Source organism: Clinocottus analis, unplaced genomic scaffold (genome assembly GCF_023055335.1).
Source record: "Clinocottus analis isolate CAN_PGR_092001 unplaced genomic scaffold, fCliAna1.0.p SCAF_1, whole genome shotgun sequence".
Taxonomy (NCBI): Eukaryota; Metazoa; Chordata; class Actinopteri; order Perciformes; family Cottidae; genus Clinocottus; species Clinocottus analis.
The window spans coordinates 12,821,707-12,849,703 of record NW_027175820.1 but is presented as its reverse complement, the minus strand read 5'-3'; the positions used below and the strand labels follow the sequence as shown (position 1 = coordinate 12,849,703).

Sequence of the window (27,997 nt, the reverse complement as noted above, 5' to 3'; positions counted from 1 at the left end):
AGTCGGGGGGCGGGTTAGTGCGCTTGTTTCAGGAGGCGGAGCGGCCCGGAGGGTCGGACGTCCTGCTGAAACGGTCCTGGTCTCTCTCCCAGAAAACAACACACAACTAAATAAGTTAGCACGCAGTGGCGCGGTGCGGGTACTTTGCACAACCGCTCCTCTTTAAATCATTTTAAACAGACGTGTATGATCTGCGATCAGTGAACGCGAGAGAACGACGCCGGTGAGTAACTCCGCTCACTAACGATACTCATTGTTAACTAACTAAAGCTGCTTTGAGAGCCTTGCAAGCCGCTCAACTCAACAAAAAACAGAACAACTCAACATGTAACAGCAACAAGGACAATTGACGTGCCACACGCTTCACTTACTGAAGTGATTCGCGGGGAAAATAAATAAGTTTTAAAGTAAAAATCTCTGTCTGGTGATTAAACCACCTGTTGCACTGAGCAGCGACAGAAGAGTCCAGAACCTGCGTTAATAACTTCACTGCTGTCAACTAACCTTCAAGACTCAGTGTCAGTCATTAACACACTGTGTCAGTGTTTGTGTTTGTATTTGTATTTATTTACAGTTGATCCCGTACGCTCACGTTGTATCCACCCGACGCTTCAGATTAGTGAACTCCCATTACTGTTACGTAACTTCTTAATATTTTCCCACAGTGTAAATCCTTGCCGTCTTGACTGACTTTTTCCCCTTTTACATTCAATCTGTCAAGGTCGGCTGCTGTTAACTGAAGTGTTTTCTCGGTGTAGTCATGTGAGCCGCTGCAGCTGCAGACAGTGACTCTGTGTCACAGACAACTAATCAGTTCACATGAGGAGATAAAATTCGGCTTTGTCAAATCTTTGCAGAGTCTCCCCTCTGCACAGATCAAAGCAAGAGCCTTGACATCCAACCTGTGCTCCATGCTGACCTCTCAGGGGTCAGTGAAGGCAGCACTGCCCCCCGTTAACGACAGTGAAGGAGTCCTGCTTTTGCAGTGACAAACACAATGGGAGGAAGACAGTTGCACACTTGTTTGAACATACATGTGACACTAAGGATACAATTATCTTTTGATCTCATCGTTGGCTTGAATCTGTCCTTGACAGCACCTTTTCTCGTGCAACTGACACTTGGCTTCCTTCCCTCCTGTGGTGCTAGGAGTGGCTGACATAGATGCAATAAGTGATGTCTGGTATGTATTGGCAGGCCACCTAACTTGAAACAAAGACAGACTCTGCTAAAATAAATAGATTAATACACTTCATTGACCTTCAATAAAACTAAACATTCAATATTGCATTAAGCTATGCTACTTTTTGATTTGTGTTTGCTACTTTGCCTACAATGACCAGTAAGGGAATTTAGCAAATGTACATCTTGTGATGGTATGCATAGTCATATCTCCAAACACTACATGGTGCTATGTTTTTACTAAATGGGCTCAGTAGGGCTCAGTATTGTCTGTCTTTACCTATTTCATGCTAATGTGATATATCCTGCCTGTGGCTTTGTTGTCAGTCTTATCAGTGTTCTTCTTTCAGCCCCATCTCAGCCCGTCTTTGTATTGTAACATCAGGGAGAATGGGACGCTATCGGCAAGACAAACAGGAACCTGTTCAAAGCCCATTGTCCAATTAAACACATGTTTGCTGCTGATGGCTTTGTCTCCACTGGCTCCCCTGGCATAAATGTGTCTAAAAACGTTCAGTACCTTACTTTAATGTCTGTACATAGTTTAATATTTATTGCCAGCTGTGTTCTCATGGTTGTGCCGCAAATCAGTCAAACCTCGACAACAACGCATTTATTATAAATGTGACACAATTAAGCCGATTAAGATTGTGTTGCTCTCTTTTCCTGGCATATCCCATGAGTGTGGGTTGCAATTACGATGTCATTTACGAGGATCGATTACAGTGTGTGTATAAACACTCACACACACACACACACACACACACACACACACACACACACACACACACACAGAGTGCACATTCACTCTAAATCTAAAGGTTTGACTGACTCATATTTATGTTTTTTTCTTTCTGTTAATACCTTTCTCTTAACCTGTTTAACCATTTATTCTATGTCATGCCCAGCAAACAGTCATTTTGTTAGTCACACACCAGTCATTTTTTTCTGAACAATACCTGGTCATTTTTGCAAAGAATGTGGCTAATGTTGACTCATATTTACTATGTGATACTATGTGTTCTGACTGAGATGTTATCGACATCACAGGGACCTTATTGTTTCATTTTCCATTTGGCCAGGAACACATTAGCAGTTTGACTGGAGAGATCTCAGTGGAATGAAAACAGAACATTAAGACTCGTGCAAAACAAGAAAAATTAATGAAAGCAGACAACATAATTAAATGCAGCAATACCTTAACTGGGAACTGGGAAACATTTGTTTATTACTGAATTATGTAGTGTCTCATCTAATAAACCTGTCTGATCTTTGCTTACAGAGGGGGACTACCTGATCCAGGGAGTGGGATTTATTTTCCTTTTGCGTTCCTGATGGAGTCATACAGAGTGACTGGCATTCCTAACAGTGGACCGCAGCGGGGCCACACTCAGCCGTCCCGCTCCTCCAGGCCCCACAGCAATGTGGCTGGTACATACGGTCTCAGCATCCGTGTCCAGGGTATAGCTGGACACCCCTATGTAGTTCTCAACAACCAGGACAGGGGTCCTCAATCCTTTATGGACCCGAACAGTAATGGGTACATCGACACAGAGGGCTCTTTTATTGAGAACTACCAGGAGTATGATTTCAGGGGAGGAAAGGAGGCCGGATCCAACAGCCCCTTCATGGAGTACGGGTCTCAGAAGATGACTCATTACACTGGTCCTCAAAATAGCATCGAAGATTCACAAGGAAAGAAACCATCTTCCCTTCTGAACTTTCAGAAGCACCCTGAGTTACTGCAGCCGTATGATCCAGACAACAACTCCCTGACCCTCGAAGGTTTTCATAGCCTGCCTTCAAGGCCTCTGGCTGAGACTGGGAACCAGATCTCCTACTCCAAATCTGCTGCACCTGCGCTGTCCAACGCCATTTCATCAAGCCTGGAGAGGAACAAAGCTCCTGTGCAGCTAGAGAAAAGGCAACTTCCATCCCAGAGCCTGAGCCTGAGTGAGACAGCCCTTCAGAAGCCAAAGTCACAGTCTTTGCCTCCAGCCCATCTGGCTCCGTGTCAGACCAGGCCACAATCACAAGTGGCTCAGCCGCAGTCCAAACCTCGTCTTGCCAACCTGAATCCACCTCAGTCCAAGCTAACCTCTAAAACGCAGCAGCAACCAGTGTCTCCAGCTGAGCCTCAGCACTCCATCATGTCGCGTCCCGCGAGTGAACAGAGCAAGACTTCATCCCAATCCCCCACTTCGATGAACAGCACCAACTCCAGCCTTGAGCGCACCCGCCGTGAGCCTGATGTCCTTCCTCTACGCAGGACTGACTCCAGCGGGCCAGTTCTTCAGTCCTCGTCGCGTTCCCGTCACTCCTCCTCATCTTCCACCTCTAAGGCTCTGGTGGACGACCAAATGGACGCCCTATACGCAGACACCATCAATCGCCACGAGAACCGCCGTTACATCCCTTTCCTTCCAGGTTCAGGCAGAGACATCGACACAGGCTCCATTCCTGGTGTCGATCAGCTCATTGAGAAGTTTGATGGCAAAGACGGCAACCACCAGCGCAGGGGAAGGTTTGGCCGCCGGAATAGAATCAATCCAGACGACAGGAAGCGGTCACGCAGTGTGGATAGCGCCTTTGGCTCGCGAGATGGCTCGAGCTACGTGGACGGATTTAGCCGCCAGCGAGGCACATCAATGGAGCATGTCCTGCGGCCCTCACAGCTCCGGTTGCAGAAAACAAGCGGCTGTCAGGACTCTTGGCTCGCGTCTGCGGATGATAAGGGCGATTCAAGGCCTTCATCTCAAGTCACCAGCGCACCTGGCTCCCCTCAGAGCAGCAGCTTTAAAGGTGTAGGAGCCATACAGGGTTACAAGTCAGCAACTCGCACCTCTTCACTGCCGTTCAAGAGCCACAAAAGCGAGGACAGTGCATCCTCTACTGGAAAGGTTTTGGCAATATCGCTGTCAACATCGTCGTCAACATCGCCGTCAAAGCCTCCTTCCACCACAGACAAAAAGCCCAATACAGAGGCGGATGCTCAGGTAAAAAGGAATATATGCTGAAGCATTATGATTGAATCTTACCTTTTTTTAATGTCTTGAATTATACAAATATTCTCCAATAGATGATGGTCTGTTCCTTCTTATAAAAACAGATCTGTGAGAGAACAACTCCTTTTTCTGCTTTGTTAAGATCTCTCTCACTTCATTAAGTTCTCTTTTGCTGTCATTGGCAGGCGACACCTGATCTTTTGAAAGGTCAACAGGAACTTTCACAACAAACACACGAAGAGACAGCTAAACAAATTTTGTTTAATTACCTTAAGGATGGGTAAGTTATCTTGAATTTGTTTTGCTACTTCTTATCAATGCTTGCTATCAATTGCTCATATTAATTAAAACAAAAAGACAGTCAACTTTTAAAACCCAAATTTAACATGTTGCGCCATAAGGTAATGCATCATGAAGGAAGAGACTGTTCTGTGTTTCTTTTTTATCACAGCTGGACTGTTTGTGATAAAAGTTCAGGAATGTGCTCATGTTACCCTCCCATCCAGGCTGTGAGAGATCCAGACAGAGAGATTTATTTTTTGCAGAATCCCACTTTCTCCCTCTGCTTTCTGTTTGCTGCAGTGTGAAAGTGTTCAGTTTGTATCTGTAATCAGACACTCACTGCCTGACAAGGAAACCATGTTGGGTTAAAAGGTTAAAAGCAGTTCAGGTTTTAAAGCAGCTAAATATGATGGTTTATGCATTCTTTACGGTCTTTGAACCTGTAGTAGGAAGTCTCTGTTAAGCCTTGTTTTAGAAGCAGAAATACCAGTTAAACTGTACTCTACAGCAATGGATCAGTTGTGAGTGATTTCACAGTTCAATGATCTTGCAGATTTCTACAGTTATTGCATGTGCAACAGACTTGTGATAATGTAGAGAGAGAGCAGGAAGCTGCTTGGGTGTGTCGGGCCACAGGTCAGGAGTCACAGGACAAAGGAAAGGAAGCAGAGATGGAAGTGGGGCTGAAACTGAGCTACATTCCCAAGGCCTCACAAGACAAACATTCACCAAACAGGGGTTATAAAGGTTTAATGAAAATCATCTGTTTAAGGAGAAAAGGGGTTTTGGGAGTGTAGGCTGTCTGTGTCAGACATATCTTTTCTTGGACTAATGAATCACTGATGTCATGTGAAAGTGGTGAAACTTCTTTTATAAATACATTTTACTGCAATTTTCAAAACATGTTTTGCTCTGGCTCCTTTTTAATTGACCTTGTGATGAAGGAAGAGTATGCAGCAATTCCATTAAACTGCCCATATGTTTCATTCTACTGTAAATATGCTTCATTTTATTGGATGGATGTCATGAAGCTGTTTGTGCTGAGAGCTGTGACACATCAAAGCAGCTTGATCCTTCCTGACCCTTTCTAAGCTGGGAATGACTTGCTCTGTTCCCAGAACATTCTGCAATTAATTCTTGATCCCCCACCAAACAATGAGAAAGTTGTTTTTCGTGTGTGTGTGTGTGTGTGTGTGTGTGTGTGTGTGTGTGTGTGTGTGTGTGTGTGTGTGTGCACGCGCATGTAGAAGCGCCGATAATGATGACATGACAAAGAGGAAGGTCAACCTTGTCTTTGAGAAGATACAGACGTTGAAGTCTCGGGCCACAGCGAGCGCACAAGGCGACAAGGTGAGACATTGTTGTTTTATTGTAATTTTGCACCACTAAAGTATGCCACTTGTTTCTATTTGAATCATGAACATAGGGTTGAAAAAGTGCCGTTTCACCTTCATGATTTAGCTTCCCAAAGTGAGGTGGAAATGGTTGATAGGTAGATAAATGCAACTTATTTCTGTTATTTTTTTAACATCCTGTTTGATTCAAACCTCTGATTCAAACCACAATCTTTTAAAACTTAGTACGGTACATATTATATCTCTAAGGCTCTGTGGCATAGCAGACGCTGTCAGCCGTCAGCTATTGAATATTTACCCTTTCCTAAAAAACAGAGTGATAATGCCAGAGTCCAAATATTCATCCTATAATTTTAACAAATCAATAATAATCAAGCAACCTTAAAACCTTTGTTTTCTGTCAGTCTCTGGACTTTGGTGCACAGACCAAAGCCCTGCAGGAGCAAAATGAGGAACTGGGGAAAGAAATGAATGAACTGAAGAGACAACTTGAGGACCAAACCACGGTAACAACAGTCTAACTGTGCCTCTCACACCCGCCTGTTGATGTTGGTGATCCGCTTATAGCTAAACCTGTTATTCTTTGAGAATATCCTAAAGAGCATTTTCGGTTCACTGGTTTGATTTTAGGATTGGCTAAGTTTAACACAAAGGTCCAAACCTATGTTTGGACCTTTGATTAGATCAATTCAATCCGAAGGCCAGCAGCTTGTTGCAGGTAGATGTAAAAGACCAGACGTGTAGTGAAACTGAAATGTCTACAATGATATCTGTGCGTTTCACCAACAGAAGAATCAGGCTGACAAGAGGACAGTAGCAGGTTTGAAGAAGCTGCAGCAGGAGCTGGAGCGGAGTGCAGAGGAGTGCAAGCGTCTGAAGGAAAAGCTGGCCAGAACAGAGGTTGAACTCCAAGCCACAGTGGAAGAGTAAGTCCAGAGTGACACGTGTGGGGAATGACAGGCCACTAATGATCAGTGGAGAATCTACCCTGATCATGTAGATGAATCAACCAGTATTTTAACTCCTGTTACACTTGGCTAGAAGTGGATGGGTTAGTAAGTTCAGCTCCCTTCCCTGGTATCTCCATCTTGGATGCATGCTCCAGCCAACACGAGTGACAGGGTGTGTGGTGGGAAACTGGTGACGAACCATGATCGTGTCGCTACGCAACTGATCTCTACGGATTTGTTGCGGATCCGGCCCACAGGCTGGTTGGGAACAGGAATGTTATGCCTTCATTTTGAAGCTCCTTGTTAACAGGTGAATGGAAGAAGTGGTGTTTAAGAAGAACTAGTTGCTGTAAACGCATTTCTTAGGTAATTTAATAATACATAATGATAATAATTAGTTTGACCTTAATCAGCTTTGGCTTTACACTGAAGCGTACATTTCTATGTACTGTCACCACAAAAGCAGTGTAGGATGTCTGTTGATGAAACCTTTCAGATTGTTGGTGGTTACTGACGTGATTCCCATGTCAGCTGCTCTGTCTTATTATTCTTTGTGACTCCTCTGGATTGTTGGGTTTATCTTTCACCCTGCATATTAATGCATACTCGGTAACTGATTTACTATTCATTCTGACAACACTAACTGTCCATCTCCATTTTTTCTCCTTCACATATTATAAACATGTTATTGGACTTCTCAGTTGGATGCCCGCGGTGTTGGCATGGCCCATAGCTTGCTTGTTTTGTTTGCAGTTCTCATGGTTTTAGATGGATATAGTTGGAATATCTTAACGAGATATGTTTATTTCGTGGTACTTTTTGTGAATTTTCCTGCTATTGAATGCTATGCTCTTTTTTTTGCCTCCTCTATTGTACCTTCTTTTCAATTATTATTTTTTTAAATCCAGGATTCTTTACTTATCAAAGGTGTAATTGGTTGTTTTGTGTCCAAGTTGACTATCTGCTACAGTTTCAGCTTTGCAGTGATTCTTTCTTAAGATGTCATGATTTGAGTTTTCTGTTTCCTGTTTTATTTTGGTTCATTTTCCTGTTTTATTCCTGTGGTAACTTGTTTGAGGATCCTCACATCACTTATCACCCTCCTCCTCTGTGGTGTCGTGTTGAGGCAGTTTACATTTTATTGCTTTGCCATCGTTCAGGTATTCGTTTTAACCTTTGTGCTCTTTATGCCTCACATTAAGACCCAGCACAGATGCTGCCATTTCAATGTGCAAATTAAGGTGCAGGTGTGCGGTGTGTATGTGCATGTCCACACACAGTATGAAGACTGCCTGTACTGTGTGTCGTGACGTGTCACGTGGTTTGCCAGGCTGTTCCAGGTGAAGATGGAGAGGGAGCAACATCAGACAGAGATCAGGGATCTGCAGGACCAGCTGTCAGAGATGCATGACGAGCTCGACTCAGCCAAGAAGTCAGCCGCAGATGAAGAGAGAGACATCATTATGGGGGTAATGCAGTGTTCACTGTTGTTGAGTTGTTCTTCTTTAAGCTCATAGAACATGTGGCTGATGGCAACTACCTCACCAAAATCAGGTGAAAGATAACAGGTACTCGAACCATAATGGAAAATATAGCTTTGGAGTGGGTTAACAAACTGTTTCAAACTGTAATTAAAAGTTCAACTTTAATGCAACCAATATAAAGACCAGTCCATCTGGATGACGCTTAATGACTTGTACCACCCTATACTACAATGTTGATAGTGCTACTACAATGTTAAATACCACCAAAGGCATTTTAGTTTGTTGAAAATATTTCATATATATATATATATGGCATTGCTTATACTTAAGCAATGCCATTTGGTGACCGCTTTATCCAAAAGATTTCTCTCTGGAAACGTTACAGACTAAACAATCTTCTTTGTTGTTTTTCATTATTTCCAAAAGGCCCACATTGTGTCTTTTCTTTAGCTCTACACTTTTTAAAAAAAATATATGAACGGTCAAGTATAAGGGCTTTCAGGAATAAATACCTTTTTTCACGGAGAACCTGCAAATTCTAAAGTGATAAAATATTTCCAAACTATTTTACTTTTTCTCAGGACATGATGCAAATGAGGGTGGAGATGCAGGAAGTTCTCCTCGCCAAGGAAGAGCAGGAAGAACTGCTGAGGAGAAGAGAACGGGAGCTCACAGCTCTGAAAGGAGCCTTGAAGGAGGAAGTGAGCGCTCATGATCAGGAGGTGGACAAGATGAGGGATCAGTATGAGAAGGAAATAAGCAAGCTGCAAACATCTTTAGTGGAGGCCAAGCAGGTAAACAGCCTCCCGTTTGTTTCTCCTCTCGTCCCTCTCCTCCAGTTTGACTCCTTGTGTTCCCTCCGTGTGTGTGTGTGTGTGTGTGTGTGTGTGTGTGTGTGTGTCACACACATGAACTGCACCAACAGAGCAAACTGATAAAAAAGAAACACCATGTTACGGTTAAATGTGTCTCGTAATCATTTTTCATGGGAAGTCTTTCTAGTGTCAAGGTGTTCCTTTTAGGGAAAAACATTTTACACAATGTTTAATAATAAAATTTAGAGACATTTATCTGGAGATTATTATTTACGAGTTGTCTTGCTGGCAAGGTCACTATGCCCGGCTTAGTAGCAAGTCCTTATTGAAGGCCCTGTTATACTCCTAAAACCTACTCGGACACAGTTCTTCTTTTTTTTTACTATATTTGGAAGAAAAAAAACCTGCACATCATAATGTATAAACCTCTTTGAGCCATGATGAACCAGCTATAATTAAAGTGTGAATGATTGAAGTCCATTTTCTGTTGAGCAGAGAGCTTTTGTAAACTGTAAAAATGGAGGGAAGTTAGTTAAGATAAGATGAGCAGCAGTGCATGGCAGGAGACAGCACACTGAAAGGACTGAAGACGCATTGTTTTCAGTAGGTCACTGTGTGACTCACGTGTGTCCTGTTTGTCTCAAAGAGTGGAAGTTGTGCTTGTTCTCGACTTCCTGGTGGGGATCCACTGCAGCGCTTTGCAGCAACAGCCTATGAGAACATTTCCTTTAGTTGAAACAGAGGTGCTGCTCCCCTGAGGGAGTATGTCATCAGGGGTTTACCCTCAGTGCTTTGTAAACACTTGGAAGAAGTATTTTTGTGTTTCTCTTTTAAGATATGAAAGAGTTCTCAGTTAAATACGTTCTTGAATTAATGTTCTGTCCTCAGGATATACTGATTGTCGATTTAAAGACTGTGACTATCAATCATTATAAAAAATTATATAATAATAGAAATATGAACTCAAATTCATCTATATAGTGACACTTTTATGATTTCCCTATTTATATATGTTGTTTATGTCGGGGCAATGTGAAAAGTCTGCATATAAAAGACACATAAATTGTCATATCTACAAAATAAGCATATAGAAAGCATGTGGGTAATAAATACTCTGTTATTCTAGACATTATGGTTTGCTGTGCATACATGCTGTGAGAATACAGCGTGATCTGCACATACCAAAAGAATAGCAAGCGAAGTATCACGATGAAACCCATAGTCTTTGAAGCTGAAATGGTCACAGCATGTGGCCAGTAGTCTGAGCTTCAGGTTGTGTCAAGGCCTGACATTAAAAGGGAGCGCTGTTTATTTTCTCATGTATGTTTTAACTTTGTATGAGGGTGTGGACAGAGAAAAAAGAGAGCCAGAGTGAATTGTGCGTCTTTCATTTTTGTGCCCCATCTCAAACAACCCCCTCCGAGTGGCCCGAACGTTTGGGTGGACCAGAGCAGCCCAAGCGAAGAAGAATGCTGGAAACTGGAGCACTGAGTTGCTCGGTATACTAGTTAATTGCAGTGGCAAGCCATCACTAATCTAATGAGCGGCCGTTCCTGAGTTGCGTCGTGTCCCCTCTTCTTTCTGTGCCCTGAAAGAGTGGGGGTAATTGCGGACCTCAGTCGATGATGAATGATGAGTTTGTTTCACACAATAATAGCAGCGGGGGTTGGGACATGCTGAATAAGTGGGTCAGTGTGCTGTAGAAAAAGGGATGCGTGGCTGACCCCCTGAAAGAAGCAGGGGGCTTGTTTTGTGTCTAAATTTGAAAGGTGCATTGTGTTTACAATGAGCTGAAATCTGTGGAATTTCATCAGGGTTGAAAAAACTTGGCCATACTTTCTGAAGATGATATGAATTATTTTTATTAAAATATGAACTTACCCGACTTCTTAATGCTCTGTAGCAAAAGACGTCTGCAAATTTTGAAGTGGATTTGATCTTGTGTGTCAGCATGTGCTGGTATGCAAAACATGTGGAAAGATGAGGTGTGGTGTGTTTCCAGGAATGTTGGGGTCGAAGTGGAGAATGTGCACCCTGCAGACCTCCTTTTCCAGCTCGGTTACAGTGCACCCGCTCTGACCTGCGGGAGAGGCTTGGACTTTTTCCATGTCTGCCTCTTCAGGGTGCTGCAGTTGCATCTCCATCTCTGCAGCGCTCCCAATTCTCTGTGTTAGAGGCCTTAATAGGTCTCAGCTGTACTCTCCCGTCCTAACTGTAGAGACAGAGCCTTGTGCTTATCACACCATTTCCAGCTCTTGTTAAGTTTCACCTACAGCCCTGAGCCCCAGTGTGTAACACGGCCACATTGTTATCACGCTCTCATCTGTAACCTCAATCCCAAATGCCATATTTTTTCATTTCCTAACTCCACAGTTTCCACACAAGACTCTGCAGTGATCTCCCGCTCACCTCGATGCCGTTCATTTTCTGGCCTGTGTCTTTCTTGCTTCTATCTTAGCCTGCCCTTCGAGTAATCTCTGCCAGTGTGTGAACGGAAGTCTTACTGTCTGATCATCAAACCTCTGTGGCCCACAGAAGAGTTCCCCCTCGGGCTGGTTTTGAAAGTAAAGACTCCCGCATGAGTCTGTGTGTTTGATGATAGCACTATATTTCCAAGCGTAGCTTTTAGGAGCTGGAAGGAGATGCAGGGCAGTAAGTGAGTGAGGAAGGATATGATGGAGATTTCTAGATCCTGACAGAGACTGCAAGGAATTAGCCATTTATCCTCGTTGGACTTCAAATAGCTTTAATGATAACTTTATAGTTCGATGACATCAAAAATGAGAATTAACTATACAGCAGCAGTTCAGTCAGAAAACGATCAGTTTAGAAAATGTTGCTGCACGGCCATATAAGAGTCCCGTCTGTGTGACGCCAGGCTGGAGTTAAGTGTTTGTTGTTCCTTCACCTTGCTGCCGGTGAATGCTGATGTGGTGGAAGCCTCACCTGCCAAAACAACTTGCAGGTGTCAAGTTAAATACACAACTCCCATACAGGTGACCAATACTATTTGAGACTAGTGGTAAGAACCTGAGTTAGCATTTATCAAGCACCGCTTTTAAACGCAAGGAGTGTGTTTTCTAAACTTGTCAGGGATTCCGTATTTATTTATTTATTTTTTTTAATGTTCTGCCTTCTTGTAATCCACATGGACATAAAATAATGAATCAGAGTGTCTGGCAGTCTCGCAGTATTTTAGATTACATTTTCATTTTGTATTTGTAACTGTGCAAGCTGACCTTTTCAGAACATCAATTTGGACTTCATTGTAAACGTGTAATGCGTGGGCTGCAATCTCTTATGTTTGAGTGGTTAGTATTGTGGGGAATGTGGATTTTGGGCGTGCCTTCTCTTGCTCACAAGTTTATTCAAACCTCATCTTTTCTGGCCCCGGTCCTGGACAACTGGAACACGATCCTTCACACACACATTGCCTTTCCGCTGAGACTAAGCCTTTCTTTGAGTTTTAGCCAGGATGGTGCTGATTTAATTGGCACTGTGGAGCCGGAAAGTCAAAGTCTTGATTAACATTTACTTCAATAACATTAATGATTAAAATAAATACTCTGTAATTAAGGTAATTATTATTATGAGTTGCTATATCTGGTGGAGTGCTACACCCCATATGTTCTGCTGACACATTGAATGATCCTGTTTTACATTTGAGTAATTAATGTATGCTGAATATTTTACAGAAATAAAAGGCTGTAGATGGGTTGCACAGTGGTGTAGTAGCTCACACTGTCACGTGGCAAGGGTTTGATCCCCGATACTGGTTCTCTGGCTTACTCAGTCTAAAGACATGCAGCTTATGTTAATTGGACTCCAAATTGCCTGTAGGTGTGAATGTGAGCATATGTGGTTGTCTGTCTCTCATGTGCCCTGTGATAAACTGGCGACCTGTGCAAGGTGAACCCTGCCTTCACAATGACAGCTGGGATCAGCTTGAGCGACCCTAAAGTGTGCAGTGTAAAATCACAGAACCTCGTTTCGTCAAATAGCCCCAAATAAATGATTGATTTTAGATCATTTTACACTGGCTCTGGAACGCTTTCTCATCCACATCCGTCAGGCTCCCACCCTATTATCATTCAAACAAGCCCTCAAAACCCACCTCTTTAAACTTTCACCTGCTAACCCCTGCACCCTACCCTTCACCTGCTAACCTCTGCACTCTCCCCTACATGACTTATTTTGTACCATTTTAAAAAATGTGTTCATTTGTTTTGTTTGCTCCTTTTGTCTTTCTATTTTTAGTTTTGTTCTGTTTGTCTCTGACCTATTTAAAGCGTCTTTGAGTATTCCGAAAAAGTATTATTATTATATTTATATACATATGATATCAAAATCATCAAGTCACTGAGAGCATCTGCATGGTCACAATCTGCCTATAAATAATAATGTCATGTTATATCTGTAAGCTTGAAGTTTGGCTTTGCACCGAGACTTTAAAAGCTGGTTTCTGTTTCAATTCCTCAGAGGAGAAGATTTGATTACATTCTATCCTTTGACCAAAGAGATGCCAGTGGCTCTCAGCTGTCACATTTTAATTTCTACTTCAATCCTTCCTTTCAGTCCGTAGCAGGCTTTCGGTTCCAGTTAACCTCAGGTCTGGGTGACTTCTTTTAATGAAGAATGTGGTTGTATTTGTAACACATACTTTGCGCTGGCAAAGTGAATCAAGGCTTTAATCAAGACGTTTTCAAGTATTCTCCTGATACGACGATTAAGTTCAGATAAGGTGATACCACACAGGTATGACCTGTACTTTGAATGACCTTGACAAGTTTTATTTAATCGAGTCAAGTTTGGATTTGATGCCTCTTTCGTCAAAGGCAACTAAGGCATTTTTATTTGACACAACGACGCTGCGTCACTTCAGCTTTCAAAAAACCCAAACGCACAACCTGAAAAACAGGATTGGTGACATTCTACCTCCAGCCACGCAAGACACCTAAGTGGCCAATAAACACATAATGCACGTCTACAATACTTACAGTGCTGCCTGTCTAAGAGTTCAAAGGCTCATTATACACTGCCATGCATATGCAATCTATTTTTAAATTTGAATCTTTGTTTAGACTAGAAAAAGAGAGAACTCCAGTACAACCTTTTTAAAAACATGAATGCGTAACATCTTCTTAGCATGCAAGCTCAATGATATAACTTATTGGAGTGTATAGTTGCTTGTTGTAATGCAGACAGCAGGTGGATGTTGAAGCTTCCCGTTGAATCAGTCGTGCAGTCTGCAGGTAATGGCAGCCATGGGGGGGTGGAGGTCATGGTTTTGCAACTATTGATCTAAAAAAAAAGAGAGAATCATACTGATTGGTTTGCTGTGCAGTATGAAAGTTAAATTAAGAAAATAAGCATTGACAACACAGGAAAGAAGAAATGTGAGATGAGACATCTTCCTCGTAAATCATATCATCTAATCACTTTATCCGTGTTGCCCGGGCGCCTTTTTTTTTGGACGCCAAATATCGGTTAGCATTTTTTGCAGCTGCTGTAGCATTTTAAATCTGTTATGCACTGCATGTTGTTTTGTGCCATTCTGTTTAATTTTGTGGGGAAAAATGTTTTCACAGTTTGTTTTTCAAAGAAAAACGGGAAGTCATATTGGATGAAAAATATGTTTGTTTTTAAACGGAAAACAAACAAAGCAGAGGCAGGGCAACATGGAAAATTACTTGATTTGGAGAAACAACCTGTATGTTTACAGTAATTCTGATTGATATTTAGGCTACCTTTTTACCCACTCATAGTTTAGTTTCATTTGAACTCTGCATTTGGTTAATTGTAGCTGAAATGTTTCTGTGGAAGTTTGTTTGCAGTATCGTGAGTTGAATAGTGTTACTTTTACGTCTGATAAAGGGGTTAATCCTGCTGACATTCCTAGAAAATACAGTTTGTATAAATGTGGATTGAACTATTGTAGGAAAACAATGTACCTGTCAGCTTGTAGATTTCTGTTTTGCAGATTTCTTGTCGCTCTATTTATCTTTAAATCATCAGCTCTTTCGTCATGCTGAAGCCTTATTTTGTGGGAACAACTGAGAGAGCCAAGATTTTGCCACGGCGCATGACTTAGGATACCCACTTCACCTCAGTATTTGTGGCGCGCTTCAAAGCCTGCACAAAGTTAGTTAATGTATAACTTTATGCAAACAGTTTGAGTACACAAGAGAGACCAAGTCAATCTTTGAGTCTGTGTTGAGGGAAGAAAAGCTTGCGGTATAATATTACCACTATTCTTCTATGATATTGTACTAATACTCTGTCAGACAAGTCAGCTTGTGTTGTTAGTCTCTTTGTTAAATTTGTATTTAAAGAGGTGACGAATAATTGTAATAAATGGACGTATTAAACAAATCATCTCTAACGTCACGTCTAATCGCTGATTAAGTGATTGTTGTTTTAGCACTAATCTGTCATTGGTTGTTAAGTCATCTTTAATCACGCTTTAACACTTTTAATGAATTATTTACTTTTTGTAATAGTTTTGTAGTAACAGTAAGTTAGCCTAATAAGAAATTGAACGTGCAAGATATTAGTGGGCAATAAAATATTAATGTTTCTCAGGCACATGATCATTTAAGGTGATATAAGGTGGTTTATATATTGTTTTCCTACAATTTAAGGAAAGTCACTCTTAGACTCTCAAACTCTTTTTCTGTCATAAATGTGTCAGATCATGATGCAGGTCTGTTGAAATTACTTCAAGAAGAGTTGCAGAATGGAAAGTCTAATAAAAAAAAAGCAGCCTCTCACAAACAGCAGCAAGGTCTTCCTCTTTCCGACTGGGTGGCTTCGTCCATGTTTTTAACTGGTATGACCCGGTGTGGGAAGTGGGACAGGCCGGGCGGTGTGAGGGCTAAACATATTGTATATATGTTGTTAAAATGGAGCGACGATACACCCTGTCAATGCTTTATTACCTCACACAACAAAGTTGATTTTGTTTGTTTGTTTGTCAGCTGGGTATTAAAAAAACTATGAGCCCAATTTTTGGGAAACTTGGCTAAAGGTTGTAGAATGGATCATGGGAGAACCGTTTATATAACAGAATATATTACATTACATAACAGAACCACAGGGCAGATGAATAAAGTATTTTTTTACTTTCATTAACATTGCAAGATAGGGCATGGTCTTGTTCTGCACAGTGCCTTTCCAGTTATTGTAGTGAAAGCAGTGTTTAGCCCGATATCTACCCCCAATCCCATTTGGCAACCAACACTCTGATATGTGAGTTTTCAAAGCACCGCGGGGAAGCTGCTGTAACCCAACATAACACAAGAGATTTGTCTGGCTAATCTTAAGAGGTAAAACTCTGTATTTCGCAGTACTGAGTCTGTTCAAGGTTCCTCGCTCCTTTGAACAAACTAAATAACCCAGTCAGGCAGAGATGAGGGCGACTCTGGGGAGACAGGGGAAACAGGTCTTACTGGCCTGCTACAACTGAAGCAGGAAGGCACCCGTCACTTCTCTGGTACAGGATGTGTCTATGTCCACCCATGATGACAACAGGACAACTTAATAAACGAGCGCCTTTCAACTTCTTCACAAAGGGCAAAAGGAGTGAAGAGTAGTAGACTTTGGATTTCGGCAGAAACTAATTTATGCATTTGTAAATAAGTAACTGCCTTCAAAACCTCCTTCAACTGCTTAGTGACAGTAACAAGAGTGCATCAACTCAGAAAATGACACACTTTTGCCGGGTGCAATTAAAATCTCATGAGTCATGACATATAAAATCCTCTATGATAACTTGTTTCTTTATGCTTTTTAAAAGAGACAAGTGGAATTTTTTCTGATAAATGTCAGATGAAAGAACCCAGATTTCATGATTTTCTTTACCTGCTGATTGTGATGTAATTCAGGCGGTGTGTGTGTTTAATTTAGGCTGTGTGTGTGTGTGTGTGTGTGTGTGTGTGTGTGTTTACGCATGTGCTTGCGTTTTGTGTGCGCACACATTCTGTGACGTACTCGGATGTCAAGAGAGCGTAACCTGCTTGTGCAGAGAGACAGCGTTGAACTTTATTAAACCTTTGACACATTGAACACTCTGTGATGAAGTGAAACTGCAACTATACGTTTTGTAAATATCTTCTGTCGCGTTGTGCCTCACTGTACTGAGATCAACAGAACATTGGCGAACCAGTTTCTGAACAGTCAACCTGACAACACACTCTGTCGTTTACTGGAAGGGTGTCAACACGACTGAAACCAGTTTTCTGTCGCACTCAATGAGTCGTGTGGTTGTTGTCTGTATTCTTTGTCTCAGTCTCCTGTCATACAGACGTGTGTATCCGTCTGTCTCCCGCTCTTTCTTTCCTGCACAGCATTCCACCCAAAAAAGATAAACACAGTCTTCATTCACAATTTTGGGCACTGGGAGAGTTCACAGGAGTCCTCTTTACCTCTGTTTCTTCCACTGGACACACAACTTAAGTCTAAAACGCCATCTCACAGGAGTATGTCAAGTGTAAACATTTGAATCTCGTGACACAGGAGATTAGCAGAACTCCTTTGTGTGGCCCTCAATCAACAGAAGCTAATAAAAGCTCAGATTGAGTTGCCTTGGTTTGTGCTTCATTATGTACTGTGAAAGAATTACGGGAGGACATTTTTACTCTGGGTCTCCACAGCAACAAAGGTTCTGTGAGAAACTTGAGGGCTTCAAATCATTTTTGTTGCATGAGGCGTTCGAGAGAAACTCAAATGTCCCATCATGCATTGTTGTTCAGTGCCACAGACTCCTGCTTCCTTTGTACTGAAGCCTCGTGTCTTGCTCTGATCTGCAGAACAGCGCAGCAGTGGGCCGTGAGAAGGCTGAAGTGGAGGCAGCCAAGGGTGCAGTGGAGGGCCAAGCAGGACGCCTGAACCTGGAGGCCGAGCGGCTGCGCAGGCGTGCACAGGAGCTGGAAAATGAGGTGGCCAAACTCAACCGCATCATCGATGAAGCCAAACTACAGGAGAGCAAGCAGAGCGACAGAGCTGGCCGACTTGAGGTAAGGGGTCCATATGCACAAAGAGTGGTCAGTCACAGAACTGCTGCTACTTGAATCATCTTAATGGTTTAGTTCTACACTGCCACCGCATCATATTACACTATATGAGTGTCCTATTTTCCACAATGTCTGCTTCCCAGAGAGAAAAAAAGCAATTGGAAGAATCTTTGGCTGAAATTGTGGAGCAAGAAGAGGAGATGTCTCGTGCCAATCGAGCGCTGACCATTCGGTTGGAGGATGTGCAGGTGAGATCAGCAACACTGCGCTACACTGCGTGTAGAGAACGTTCGCAAGGACGGTTGGACATCTTTAACATTGTGTCCTTCTCCAGAGGAACTTTTCCAAACTGAGCACTGAACACAATAACTTGGAAGAGCGGTTACAAGAAGAGAGGAATCAGAAGGAGCAGTATAAGGACTTAAAGAACGGCATGGAGGATGAAAGGAAACTGCTGGACCGCACAGTGGAGAAACTTCAGAAGGAGGTGAGTGTACCTGACTCTATAGTACAGAAACATTCATCACAGGTTCCAGTTGGATATGTGTACTCATTGCTTCTTTACTCACATTTCTTTCTGGCTCTCCCTGTACTCTCCCCCGCCTCTCCTCTACCTCACTGCGCTACAGATGAATGATATAGTGGTGGCGTCACAGTCGTCCACTCTGGAGCTCCAGGAGCAGATTGATATTTATAAAGAGAAAAACCGTCGGGAGCTGACTGACCTGCAGAGGCTTCTGAAGGAGCGAGGACAGGAGTTGGAAAAGTGCCTGCTGACAATCAAAACCCTGCATGGAGAGGTACAGTGGACCACGTCAGCCTCATCGTAATAGGCTCTGCGTGGGAGTTACAGATTGGAACGCTGACACTGCTTCCATGGTCAGCGTGGTCAAATCAAGGCCATCATTAGTCAGCCCATCTAAGCCTTCCTGTACAGAACAGATGATGAGCCATCGCTTTGTTTGACCACTCCCACTGACATCATCCTATCCTGATGTCATCACTTAGGTATTTCTGCTCCCCGCTGTCCTCTCAAATCCAAAACATAGTATCACAGTGAAGCGGTTGAGCTGAGTAAAGCTGTAGAAAATCTCTGTTCTTTATTAAATTAATGTTTACACTCAGAGTTAGAATTAAAAGGGAAATGTGGAGATATCCTTTGATTTGTTGCCACAACGCCATAATGGTGAAACTTAACAACCTGTGACCGCTCTGCATCGTTTCCCTTCAAGCAATTAATCCGTGTCAGGACTTAAGAATGTTTTTGTTGAAAATAGGAATAGATGAATGTGAATCATTTAGGTTGGAAAGAGGATGGCTTATGTTGTTTTATGTATTTATCAAACATTCATCAAACTACGCAGGGCAGTTAAGATTGTATTTACGTTGCCCACAAAGAAACGGCTTCATAGTTCAGTGGACATGTGGGAGAAAAGAGCCCTAGACACAAAGGAGTAATATACATAACGGTACATAAAAGGTAACTAGTTTCAGTCGCTGACACGTTGTGTGTTAGTGAGTTCAAAGGGAGTTCTGTTTGAGATTTGATGTGGTCATGTAAAAGGACAAGGATGAAACACAAAGAGTGTTTGAAGTAATTTCATGTTACATGACTGTGCAATAAGCACAGTTGTTGAAGACAATGTGCTCCAAAAGGAAGTTAACAAACAAAGGCGTAATGCTGCAAATGTTTTCCGAGGCAGAAAATGCATTCAGCATATCGCTCTTAAGCTCAAAAGGCTTTAAAGCAAAGAAAAAACCAGAGTATTGATATTTCCTTTTCTGAAAGAAACTATCCACTGGAAACTGTTGTCATTACTTTCAGCCTGTATTTGAAATGCAGAACATGCCGCTCAATGCTACTGAACTGGATGTTCCTGATATAGGTCCTGATATAAGTGTGTGTCTAAGGACATGGTCAGCATCATTTTTTCCTGTCTACATCCAGCTGGTGCACAGGAAGAGGAGGATGTCAGTGTTGTGATATCATTGTTGTGAAAGCTGTGCTTGCAGGATTCACATCCTCCTCCTTCACCTCTCCTGAGACACAGATTGCTCTGGACTGAGCTTAGTGAGTCCACTTTTCCAGCTGCTCTTAAATGCCTCGTCCGTCTCCACCCTTATGAACTTGGCAGACTATGACTAAAACTACAAGTGCATGGCACATTCAACCTTTTTCTTTCTTTTCTTTTTTTTTGAAGTGAGGCCTGTCCAAAAAAATGTTGTGTTGCCAAGTTTCAGTCCCTAGATTTGCTTTATTCAGTCATTACAGTAATTGATTAATGTATTAACTTGATTAGTGATATTTAGGACCTAAGTGAGTACGCAAAATTATCCCATTACACTTGTTACTTGCTTACATGATGAAATATGGAATAATTCTGCACTAATGGCCCAATATTTGTTCTGGGTGAGACATAAGGGCAGATGATGATTTTTCATTGTCTTAGCATTAAGCAATGGGGGCAATTTTCTAGCTGTGGGGGGCACAGCTGCTGAATGAACACAGGGGGAAACTAGCTGCACTGGATTCATTAGTCACTCAGGGGAACCATGGAGTAATTTCCCTAAGCAGCAACTAAATTGTTGGTCATAGCTACAGTGGTGATACTTAAGACACTTGGGCTACCTAAGATTAGAAGCAGGAGATGGACTCTCAAGAAGTATTTATCAACATGCTTAATAAAAACCCTAAACCCCTTCTAGACTAGTTTCACTAAACGTTAGGGACATGATACAATAGTTTCTGTAAAAAGATGGGAGTTAGGTATTGATACAGGGAAATGAAATGTTGGCAATAAGCAAGTTGCAGTAATAAGTATGTGTGAAGTATATTGATTCATTTTGTTTTAGTCATCACTCCGGGAGGAGGACCTGCGGCAGTGTCAGAGGGAACGAGATGAGGCCGTGCTCAGGGAGACGACTCTGGAGAAAATGATTCAGGATCTGGAGCTGGAGACGGACAAAAAGGCTCACGCTAAAGACGAAAAAGCTAGACAGGTCAAACACTTAGAGGTGCGTAATGACGTCAAACACAGGCCTTGCAAAAGGACGATAAACCTCAGTCGTTGTCGATTATTAATAGAAAGCAGATTCATATGCTAACACTCACTGACTGTATGGATGTAACGTCTTTGTTCTGCAGGACAGGATCGCTCAGCTGGAGTTGGACCTGGAAGAGGAGCGTCAGAGCGGAGACCAGCTGATGAACAGGATAGACCGAGGAAGAGAGCAGGTAAACTCCTTCTCATTATCGGTGTTCGCCTGTCTCTGTGACCTGCTGTCCATGTCCATTTTAGTTCTAACAGATGTGTGTCTGTTGCGTCTTAACCTGGAAATGATATCCAGATCTCATGTTGCCGTGTCTTCCACCTCTAACATCATGACGGCAATCACTAATGTCTGAACAAAACAAACATGTGATCGCTACAAATATAATCCTGAAAGAGTCAAGTCACTTGATTTAAGTGCCGCTTGACAGGTTATATCAGTGCTTTGGTGCGTGTGCTCACTCTCAGGTGTTTGTCAGGTGTCTTTACATATATCTGCACTGCAAAATTCCCAGTTTATTTCTGGTCTGGGTCCACTCTGGAAGTGGACAGGTTATTGCTTTGTAAGATGATCTTGCATAATCATTCAGGTTGGCGGCCTGCCAATATGGTCTAAGAGCGCCGATCCAATTTTCATGCATCAGTCACAAAATCCCCCTCTTAATGCACCGCTCGAGCCAAAAAATGCAATCTGCCAAATGTCTCAAGTTTTCAGGTTGTGGAGTTCACTTGACGCTCAGTAACTTCATCTTAAGAACAAATCCAGTTATTATGCTTGAAGTGTATATCCTCAAGCAAATGCTACAGTCATCAGTTCTCCCTGATCAAGCTGCTGACAGAAGCTCTACAGAGTAAAATGCCTGGTGTGTACGTGTGCTTTTAGGATGGTTGTTTGACTGTGGGAGAGTGCTTACTAATCAGTAAAAATACGGTAACTGTATTACAACCCTACTGGTTTATGCAAATGTTTATGTCTTGTAGTCAAAGTTTCATGGGACCTTTGCATCTCCTTAATATTAAAGGTAAAACATTGAGATCCAAACACAGACTCCGAGGACTCGGTCTGGAACTGACAGATTTAAACGTTGTGACCAAAATGATTTATTAATGTGCGTAGCTTAGTGTTGTCGAGTGGAAGGATTAAATTCTCCTTAAATGGTTTCCCTGTTTAAAAGAGTCCAGGCAGGGAGAAAAGAGTGGCGTTGTGACAAAGTGGCGTTGGTTCAGCATGAGTCTGAGGCCGGTTGTCAAGGCAACACTTGAGCTTTGTGCACTCGGAGTGGAGTATGGTTGAGTGCTGGTGGTGTGTGTTTCTCAGAACACACACACACACACACACACACACACACATGCATGCGGGTATGTGCTAGTGTGCTTTAATGTCCGCGAGTGGAGAGTGGGGATGTATGGCTATGGGATGGAGGGGTGGTGGGGTTGCAGCATCGGCAGCAGGAAGAACACCTGCGTCTCTCCTGGCACCAGGTGCTCCTCTCCTGTCTAAATGAGAGTAATCTCCCCTCTCCTCTCCTGCCGTCTTTCACAAAGCAGATTAGTTTCGCTGTATGTTCCAGTCTGCTGATTCAGCTCCCTCAAGCACTGGGCTGGGTGCACCAGTTATAGGGGCGATCGTTCATCAGAGCAGCCCACTGTCACCCACTAATTGGCATAAAATATCACCAATTCTAAGCTCCCCACACAAAGAAAAAAACATCACCGGTGTATCGATTTCTTTTCATCCTCTGTTCTTTTGAACCATCACTGAGCAGTCATGTTCCTGTAGTAAGGCCTCTCTGGGTTGATTTTGTGTTCAGAGAGTAAATATATGATGACACCTGATTAATATTGAAGGACCACTTAAAAATGTTTATATATATATATATATATATATATATATATATATATATATATATATATATATATATATATATATATATATATATATATATAATCATTAATATGAAATATTTTCATACACATTAGATGAGAGGATAGAGGATTTACATTTACCTCTTAACTGTCTGTTAAATACAAGGCTAGCAGTAACTTATCTTTGCATAAAAACACAGGGTGTGTGTGTGTGTGTGTGTGTGTGTGTGTGTGTGTGATGAAAAATCCTTGCCATTCATTTTTAGTTAACATATTTTTTTACTATAACTTCCTGTCACTGAGTAGTCATAAAAATTTGAACAAAACGTGGAATGGTGCCAATCAAGAAAAACCAGCTCACCAGTTAACTGAAGCCCTTTGAGCATTAACTCTTCTATTGTTAAGCATTTTGAGTCACTGAGTGCTCCAGTGGTTTCTGGTGTGAGTGAGACACACAATGTCTGATGATAATTGCCATCAGACTGTTTGGGACCGTAGCGATGACAGTGTCTGGACTCGGCTTGACAGGTGGAGCAGATGAGGAATGAACTCCTGCAGGAGAGGGCTAGCAGACAAGACCTGGAGTGTGACAAGATGGCTCTCGAGAGACAGGTACACACTCTCCTGTCTGGCAGAAAACCACTACACACTGTGTTGCTCTACAAACACAGAACAAAGCATGAACCCATTTCATTCACATTTCTTTTCATAATTTTTATTTGATTGTATCCATTCTCACATCAATTTTTAATTCATACTCTTTTAATATATTTATATTTTAATAATGTTATGGGGCAAACATACTTTTGCTCAGTTGTGCTCACAACTACTTCTCTCTTTGTAACCTCTCTAGTCCAAAGACCTGAAGAACAGAGTGGATCATTTAGAAGGCTTCCACAAGTCCAACAAGGAGGGCCATGTAGCCCAGCTGGAGGATCGCATACAGGAGTTGGAGGCGAGGCTGGAGGGGGAGGAGAGGTGAGATGAAGGCTCCGATGGGGAATAGAGATGAGGTGTGCTGTGGTCAGGGTGATGGAAGAGGGAAGGTTGACTGAAAAGTAAAAAGGTGCATTAGGTTGGGTATGCAAGCCAGGTAGTGTATTCTAGATAAAAGTCTATACTGAGACACTGATGGATTTAGGCAACAATGTTGGAGCTTATATAGGCAAGGCAAGTGTATTTGTGTAGCACATTTCAACAACAAGGCGATTCAAAGTGCTTCACATGAAACCATTAAAAGCAAAACATGATGCAGATTTAAAAACAGTTATGAAAACAATATAACATACAGGAGAACACAACTAGAATAGTGGATTCAATGTTGTAGATTAGTTGGAATTGTAACTATACAGTCATTTTTAAATAATTTTCTTATTTATTTAACTTTGGGGGAAACAAACCTGGCAGATAATCTTACCAGCTCTTAATACTTTTAGGTCAAAGATGAATGCAAGAGTGAATGATTTGCTGCATGACATGTACAGTATGATGATGTATGGTGTATATGTTTCAGGGAGCGTGCCAACCTGCAGCTGGTGAACCGCAGGCTAGAGAGGAAGGTAAAAGAAATGATGATGCAAGGTGAAGAAGAACAAAACTCAATTCAAGATCAAAAGGATCAAGTACGTATCGCCAACTCATTAAACTCAATGTACTACAGACCTTGAATTATTAGCCACATAGTGAACATATTTGTTGATCTGTGTTGAACCTGTTTAACCCTGTCCGTGTTGATCTTCATGTAGTTGAATCTGCGCCTAAAGGCCTTAAAAAGGCAGATGGATGAGGCTGAAGAAGAGATCGACCGACTGGAGCACAGCAAGAAGAAGCTGCAGAGAGACCTGGACGAGCAACAGGAGTCCAACGAGCAGCTCCAGAGCCAACTCAAAGCTCTGCGAAGTGAGATCAGGTAAATGCATAAAAGCCATTTTTCATCCATAATGGACTAAAATAAGAAAAGGTTTAAAAGAAATAGACATTCTCATCGTCCTAGTTATAATATTGTTTTGTGTTTTCCAGGCGTAAGAGCACCTCCGCTCCGCTGCTCAACACTTTGGACGACGACGACGACGATGATGACATCAGCACCGACGGGGAGACGTACTTCAGCTCATCACTGGGGTACAAGCGCTCCTCAAGTCAAGAAAATATCTTGTCCACCTTCACTCTGTAAACGAACCCTGAGGTGGAGGATGAAGCTGCTTTACATGCATCCTTCTTGGTCTAAACAGCTGGAGATCTGTGGCATGTGCTCTTTGAAGAATAACTGTAGATATTACACTGAAGCATCTGTGTGGTTAATCATGTGTACTATCTCGATGTCCATAAATTCACTCAGTATTATTTGAGCAGCTTTGAGATTAAAGGATGAAATCATACAAGTTGATTGTCACGTAGATTTTGAATGTATATACTTTTTAATTTGGTATTTTTACATTCCCAAATGAATTTTTATGTCAATTTGCCAGTTTTATTCTGAGTGGATTTTCCTTTGCAACAAATGGATTTCACATTATAATCCGAGCATTAGTAAACTTGAAAACGCAGTCTTTGATGCACTGTAAAGCAACGCAACGAGTACTGCCTTTGTAAACAATATGAGTTTATTAACCCTCAGTTTTTATCCTTGTGAAATATGTTGAATTTACCTACAGTATATAAATATTCATTTTGATATCAGTCAGTTAAATTAAACATATTTACCTTTTTTCTTCTTTTTAAAAAAAAAAAAAAGAAAGAGGAAATCTGAGTATATGAAGTGATGAGTGCCAGGATTCTTTCCTATTTATTCACGATTTAATACACAATATCCTGGCTCAGTGAGGGCTTTAGGGAACAGTAAATGAGGGACTTTATACACATCCATTATCGTACAGTTTTATATGGTTTGATACGAATAATAGATATTATCAAAAGGCATTTGTTAAATTTTTTTACAACACGTTGCTCCAAATATTAGTGAAATCACACTATTGCTTTAACATCTATTTGAAAATGCTGCTTTGTGTGATCATGTGACAATAGAATAACTTTCTCTAGTCTTTTCTGTGATTATTGAATCCAACTTCTTTACAGCACTGAACAAAGCCACATATCCAAAACATGAAGTATCTAAAGACATTTTTAAGACTGGAAACACTTTGATTTAACTTCTAGCTTTGGTAGTTTCCCTCCTGAATGGGGCAGTGTTGATACTGAACATGAACTTTTTGATTGAACTTGTGCATTTAAATCGTGCCACTGTGCATATAAAGCCTTGCTATCCCTTGTCCGTGTGCAGCCTTGACCTCATAAGGGACTTTCTTCAGATGAGATAAACTGACTTTGATGTTTCGCTACACTGTTACAATTTGCACTCTGTTGGCTCTTTGTTGAATAGTGTGACAACCTCTCTGTATGCATTTGTATGTTCATAAATCCTGCTGAAACTAAAATAAAGTTACTTCCAGTTACTCTCAAATTTTCCCTCTTTTCCCTGTTTAATAATTCCTGGCAACTGGTTTTTAACTTGTTGCCAGACATATTTTAAGAGGTATTTCAAACTAAAAGTATATACTAGCACTAATACAAATTCTGTGTGTTGTGGTTTTTCCACAAAATGTCCAAATACATATTTGGACATTTTGAATATATTCTCTTTCTATCTGTCATTGAACAATCTATTTATTATTTTGCAAATATTTGTAAATTAAGATGTGTAAATATATTAGTTTCAGTTTTCAGACCTCTTCAACAGTAGAAAACAGTATTCTGCATTTTAAACTTTAAAATATTATCAGCAACCTTTAAGGAAATTTAGGTAGATTATTTTAACTAGGTAATCTTAATTAAAAAAAGAAAATAAGATAAAAAATTAATTGAGAATGTTTCACTTTCAATTTAATTTTGATTTCCAACAAAATTACTGCTGTTTGTTTGCACAATGCAACATGAGAATTCTACAAAGCATTTCAAGCAACTAAAGAACATGTAGTGGAATAAAAAGAATATTAATTCTCTCTGAAATATAGAGTAAAATGATAAAGTAGGTTTTGACTGAGAGGATTAGATCAGTCGAGTGAGTGTTACCCACTGACTGAATTGGTCCTGCTATAAAACCTCTGTGAGGTGAAAGCAGCTGTGTCAATAGCTGCTCCTTATCTTTCATTTTGGGCTCAGTATGTCACTATTTTTCCTGCTGGAACATATGAAGCATATGCATCCTGAGTTTGGGCCTGCTTACCTTTCAGTGCAGAGCTTTGACCTCCTTCAGTCTCTGGGGTATAAAACAAAAACAAATCCTGGAATCTATAGTTGGAGCAAGCAGATGAAAGTAATTGAGTTGGGTCACATTGTCAAGATCTTTATATATCTTGATATGAAATAATCTTTTAATGTGTAAAAAAAAGAAGAGCCACATCTACATTGATGTAATGTGATAGAATAATAAAGCTGGAGACTCCCCATTTTAAAAACTTTCTTTACAATCTACAGCTGATTACAGCAGAACAAGGAGGTGAACAGACTGGCCTTTCTTATTCACTCTGGCCTACTGGCTATTGTTAGCAGGGCATGACCTTCATTTGTTGCTATTCTATGTGAAACAAACAAATCAACCTTTTCGAGTGCGACAGTATTATCTCACTCTGTCTCTTGTGTCAAGCCAAGCAGTAAACTAGGGTCCGCAGGCTGGACGGCTTAAGGGGGGAAAGTTGTGTATGCTTAACAAGGTGATCATTCTTGGGATTCCTTTATGTGCTTGAGTGACTTCAACCAGAGAGACCGCTGAGGAAAGAAGAGGTGGGCAGCTGAGAGAGGGAACTGTGGAAGTGTTCTTCTGTAACGGGTTTGAAAAGCTCCTCGTTTTCACTTGGAGCTCTCTATTTCTATAGTACAACAAATCTTACAGGGATCTTGAAGCAATTCCTGCAGTTCAGTGTAAGTGGACGAAAATAAAAAATAAAACAGCTTGTGATCGTTTGTATTAAAATGGCACAGCGCCGTGCTGCCCCCTAGCT

At 41.5% G+C, this 27,997-nt stretch overlaps 1 protein-coding gene across 1 annotated transcript; it reads left to right on the top strand.

The window, feature by feature from the left end:
- Positions 1–62: 62 nt before the first annotated feature.
- Positions 63–26,442, top strand: cgnl1 (cingulin-like 1). The gene is made up of 19 exons (XM_068575315.1): positions 63–223; positions 2,465–4,178; positions 4,373–4,467; positions 5,717–5,819; positions 6,229–6,330; positions 6,614–6,750; positions 8,105–8,243; positions 8,840–9,052; positions 17,881–18,087; positions 18,228–18,332; positions 18,419–18,571; positions 18,714–18,884; positions 20,938–21,099; positions 21,230–21,319; positions 23,529–23,612; positions 23,854–23,978; positions 24,514–24,622; positions 24,746–24,909; positions 25,020–26,442. Exons 2-19 carry the CDS (start codon positions 2,517–2,519, stop codon positions 25,171–25,173), a joined length of 3,975 nt encoding a protein of 1,324 aa, XP_068431416.1. The 5' UTR covers positions 63–223; positions 2,465–2,516; the 3' UTR covers positions 25,174–26,442.
- Positions 26,443–27,997: the final 1,555 nt, after the last annotated feature.